Genomic DNA, 5,508 nt, shown 5'->3' with positions numbered 1-5,508 from the left:
CTTTTAGATAAATTCAAGATCAATGTTTTAGGTGACTATTCTAATTCATCTTTGAAAAAAAAAACTAATTTCTAATAGTTACGTCCAATTATAAAAGGGTGGCTGTAATTTTTTCATAAAAAGACGAAACAATAAGTATTTGTTTGTCCTCGGCTAGCTATCTTAATTTAATCTTCTCCTCATTTGACAAATAAATTTATATTTGCTCCAAATTCATAAAATCCAGTAGCTCATATTGTATTCGTTCCCAAGACCTACTTAACATGTATAAATAGGCACCTACTACCACTGCCACCATTCCTCTGTAGGGAGTCAAATTTATTACATTCTGAGGCAGATAAGGGATTTTTTTTGCCTAAGAATTGTGATAATGGATGACACAAAATGTGAGCTTCATTTTGTTTTCTTGAACTATGATCCAGAGTATGAAAGGCTTCGATCTAGCAAGTAAATTCTTTCTCACCTTCACTGTGTGATTCTCTGTGTGTGTCTCTTTTTTTTCATCCTATCATACAATATTAATTTGTCAGATACAACTTTGTTGGTTTTGGTTATAACTGTGTAAAATTGTCAGAGCAAAGAGAGGAGGTAATGAACTTGATCTGTACTTGAGTAGAAAACATGACGAGGTTTTGGCCAAGAACTTCCAGCCCGGAACCTATAACAAAACCTTCTCTTTGGTCATCGTCGATGGCTTCGCCGTCGAAATTACGGATGATCAGGTTCGTGTATAGAATCAGGAGCGAAGCTGAGAAAAGCATTAGTTACAAAATGAAAAAAACGAAAGAAGAAATTCTGATATATGTAGTATGTCGAGTCTTAACTTTTGGGGTTGGCCCTTACATAATTATGCTGTTATATCACTTCTCTTGGTATTTCCATAAACTTATACTTTCTTTTCTGTGTTTGGATTTACAGGCAAACATGCTTAGATCTGACAAAAAGGTGAGAATTGTGGAGAAAAATCAACAACTGCCTTAAATGATGAGAGGCCCTTTGAGTATTAATGACCAAAATGGCATTTTCAAATGCTGTTGTCAAGAAATTTTATTGAAGAAAAGAAGTTGGATTTATAATTAATATTATACAACTTCCTCCCAATTTTCAAACAAGGTTGTGTAATGTAAGCTATTGGATCTTGTGATATATTATGGTACTTGAAATTAAATCGTGATTTGCAAGATTTTCTTCGGACAACAGACATAATGATTTTATCTTATTGTAACTCATTTTTTTTTAAAAAAAAAAATTCGGCATGCAGTTCCATGTTTTTGTATATTTTTATTTCTAAAAAAGATCAAATATTTAGATGAGAATCAATTTAAATTGTACATGCTATGATTAATTACTATATAAATTGTTTTTAAATTCACTTTCTTAATTTTAGATCTGCTTAAAAATTATATTTTTTCGTGGTTAATCTGAGAAAAAAAAATTTAAAATAAGAACTTTGGATTAAATATTGAATTTTCTTCAACCCCGTGAAGTCAAACTTTGGTATGTCAATTTGTAGAATATTAATGTAATCTTACCGAATCAAATCAAGTACTGATTCCATCAATAAATTACTATATAGTTAACCAAATATTTATTGGTCTTTTCTCCTCAGAATTTTTTTTAATATTTCTAATTAATTTTAACAATTGCATGAACGTCCGCACAACTTAAATATATATATAAAAAACATTTCTTACCCCAATATTACACTTATTGTAATTAATTATATAACTTTATATTACAAAAAAATCCACATCGAACCTCCACTATCAAGTACAAGGACACACACACTCTCGATAATATTTTACCAACCCTTATTCAGATGAAATAATCATGTGATGTAAAAAAAATTATTGGGAAAAATTAATTTTATTTCTGTTCTAGCTTGTAACATATACATTTTTAATTTGTGTTCAACTTATCGGTCAATTTACAGTTTTAGTCAACTTACTTGCACTTTTTTTTTTCAGTTTTATTTTTTTAACCGAAGTGATGACGTAACATTTGATAAGTCAATAATAATGTACATCGCCATATCAGCATTTTTCCATGATATGTCGTCATTTTCCAATTTCACATATGCACTCCAATGAAAAATGACAAAAAAAAATGCAAATTAATTGAATAAGACAGTAAATAGACGACAATAAGTCAAAAATGAAAAAAACAACTAGCTGCAAAAGAGGAGAAATCAAACTGAGAAACCGACTGATAGAAAAAGATTCCGTTGAAAAATTTAAAATAAATAGAATTATAAGCTAACAAGAAATAAATAGTAAAGAAACAAGTTTCACCAAAAAAAAAATTAAAATAAATAGAATTATAAGCTAACAAGAAATAAATAGTAAAGAAACAAGTTTCACAAAAAAACAACTAATCGGTGGCTGATCTAGTAAATCTAAATATATATTAGTGAAGGGAATTGGCCATGCATGTTTTATATATAGTCTTCACTAATCAAGAAAGGAATAATGCATACACAACCTGCAGTGGCTGATCTAGTAATCGGGTGATCACTTGAATCTGAAAATTATGCAAGATATTTTTTTTTATATTTTTTTATTACAACTTGAGCAAGAGATTTTTGTTATAATTAACATGGATTCGAACTCACACCTCTCCTCGTATGGATTCTGTAAATACGATAGATCACGCCTAGCTAGGAGTCGACATCCTCTAAGGACAAGCAAACGGTGAAAAAGAAGAGAGAAGAAAAAGGGCAGATTCCTGCAGCTTAGCAATGAGTCTCTTGTGGAAGCTTAGCATCAACAAATTTGGTCATATCAATATGGGATGTGATACATTATTTCATGTACAATCGCATTTCAGAATCACATTTTATATAGTTAAGGTTACAAGGAGAACAAGACACGATTTCTCCCACTGTGCTTCCATTCAACAAAGTTCGAAACGAAAAAAGGCTGCCATATATCTTTTTTTTTTCCTTCGTGGGGGGTCCTCTTCCTGCTCCTACTATTGCCCACATCACATGCAATGATGCGATTTCAAACTACAGAAAAATGTCCCCGCATTTTCTTTTTATATTCCAATATCCCCACAAGAATTATTTTCTTACAGGTTTTGTCATTTCACTCCCGCGGTTTTGTTTTTATTGTTCAAATATGTATTCTTTGAACTGGTGCGTGTGTTTTTGTATATAATTTTTGTAGGAGATAGGTCTGGGATTGCACAACAGTAGAAGACAGTATGTATTTTGCGAGGTAAAACTTAAATTTCATAAAAATAAATATAAATATTAGTTAACAGAGTGTGTGCGCGCGCGAGAGAAGTAAATAAAAAACTCATGCCTATCGTTCAAGGACGTGCAATATACATTACTGCTCATAAAACGATCGTTAAAAGCCAAGTATAAGCCCTATATTCATCGAAGCTACTATAATAACTTATGCACGCTTAAAGTAGCTATATATATTTTAGATGCGTGTATGTATATATTAACAAGAAGAATATAATATATTGGCAGTAATAAATTTTTTTTAAAAAAAACGACGAACATATATATATATTAAAGTGGGTGCCAACTGTTTATCCATATGACCATATTGAAGTTTGATTGTATGGGCTTTAACTGCTTCGTGCATCGTCCACAATAAAAGCTGTAGCAAAACAAGATTTGTAACTTCTCCCTGTAGAACCTCTGGCGTCAGCCATTCATTACTTCATTATAACAACATAACGTGATTATGGCTAACATCAGAAGCCCTTGAGGGAGAGTGGCCAACTAACGCTTTGAAATCATACTCAATTCTCTCGTTCGTGTTAAGAATATTTGGCTCCCTATAACACACACACAGACACAGACACACACACACACACACACACACACATATATATAAAATTTCCTTTCAAATATTTAAGAGTACCCGCCTTTTCCAATTTCTCAGAATATGTATATATAAAAATATCTGAAAGGAAATATTTTTTTTAATCGCAAATTGGTAGGGTTTTCATATCTTTGGCGCTATTGGAACCCACGTACATACGCCATATCCTATTTTTAAAAGGTCAAAGATTTGCTAAAAAGATTAAAGTCAAATCGTCAGATATGCTTTATATCCAATGGATCGAATTGCCAGATCTTGATATCAATAATGAGGCTCGATCTAATTAAAAATAACATCAAATGTAATCATAAATTTGGGTAAAATTCATGATCATCTTTTACATTTGAAACCAATTTCAAAATCATCCTGACCTTTTTAAATGACGCTTTCGTTGTTCAAAATAAGACTAATTGTTTACTTTTTTAAGTTGTTTGATTTAAATGTCCTTTAATCTTTTTTTAATAGTGTAAAAAACATAATTATTCAATTCAAAAATAATAGAAATAATTCAGATAAAATAAATTAATATTTTGTAATAATATGTTGAGTGCGATAATTGTCTCTGCTGTCAGAGCGATTGAACCGTAGCGCTCAGGTTGTTGTACGATTTAAAAGATTTGAGTTGCACCATCACCGTTATTTATAACTTTTGATAAATATACAAACTTTAGATCTATAATTGATATCATAGTAAATATCACGAGTTCGATTCATATTAATAGCAATGAGTGTAATTATTGAATGAATGATGTTAGATACAATAATTATTCCTATTAAGAGAGCAGGTTGTTATATCTGTTATAAGATTTGAGTTGTATTATTACCAATTTACCATTCGTTATAACTTTTGTTAAAGTGAAGTTTATTTGGTTCTACATAACATAATAATTTTTATTGTGAATAATTATCAATATAAATAATAGAAAAGGATTAAAATTTAGTGGACAATACCGAGACTCGGGGAGAAAAGAGAGGCATTCCTTTCAAGTTTTGGTGCCGCTAGCATCACATCAATAGAGTTAGGGAATTCTTTCCGAGCGAGATGCGTGCTCATCTCTGTTGTTTCCTTTTATGCTGCTGAACTACGTGTACCTTGTATAGTGAGACATATCCCCTAAGGTGAGGAGTCCGCGAGCCAGTGAACAAGGTGAACATGATTGTCTTAAACAGGCAGCAAAGCACAATCAGGTCTCGATTACCCAAATCATAGTCCCGCTTGAGCCTTTCCTTTCAGACTAGCCCTTTCTTCTTCTTATCGGGATAGCCATTTTGCTTGGGACTAGCCTTGAATACTAGCCATTTTCTCATCGCATCAAGAGGGCTGCGAGGCTCGGTTTCGTTCTTTTTGCTTTATCTCTGCCTATGCTCGGTATGCCTTCGATCGAGGTTCGAGTGGTATGTGTGACGCATTTGACATTTGATTGTTGAAAGGCTGACATACGACTGACAGCAGGCAAGGTGTGTTTGAAAGAGAGGAGAGTGAACGCACCAGTGTGAATAAGACAGCTTGAACTAGGATGAATCATACGCCTGGTTGAGCTAGACTGACAGCACCCGTCGGTACATGAAGATTGATATTGGTTAGTTCTCCTCCCTTTTTGGTCTGGTATCGCTTGAATGAAGGCTGCCCTTATGGATTGGAGGGGTCAAGGAACGAGTGGAATAC

General features: G+C 32.6%; 1 protein-coding gene across 1 annotated transcript; it reads left to right on the top strand.

Moving 5' to 3' along the window:
- Positions 1-218: 218 nt before the first annotated feature.
- LOC142551045 (subtilisin-like protease SBT2.5) lies at positions 219-1,181 on the top strand. Its single transcript, XM_075660089.1, has 3 exons — positions 219-447; positions 575-722; positions 919-1,181. Exons 1-3 carry the CDS (start codon positions 371-373, stop codon positions 979-981), a joined length of 288 nt encoding a protein of 95 aa, XP_075516204.1. The 5' UTR covers positions 219-370; the 3' UTR covers positions 982-1,181.
- The last annotated feature ends 4,327 nt before the right edge of the window (positions 1,182-5,508 follow it).

This window comes from Primulina tabacum, chromosome 7 (assembly GCF_025594145.1).
Source record: "Primulina tabacum isolate GXHZ01 chromosome 7, ASM2559414v2, whole genome shotgun sequence".
Taxonomy (NCBI): domain Eukaryota; kingdom Viridiplantae; phylum Streptophyta; class Magnoliopsida; order Lamiales; family Gesneriaceae; genus Primulina; species Primulina tabacum.
Note: the sequence above shows the minus strand (reverse complement) of the source record. Positions and strands in the feature narration are given on the sequence as shown.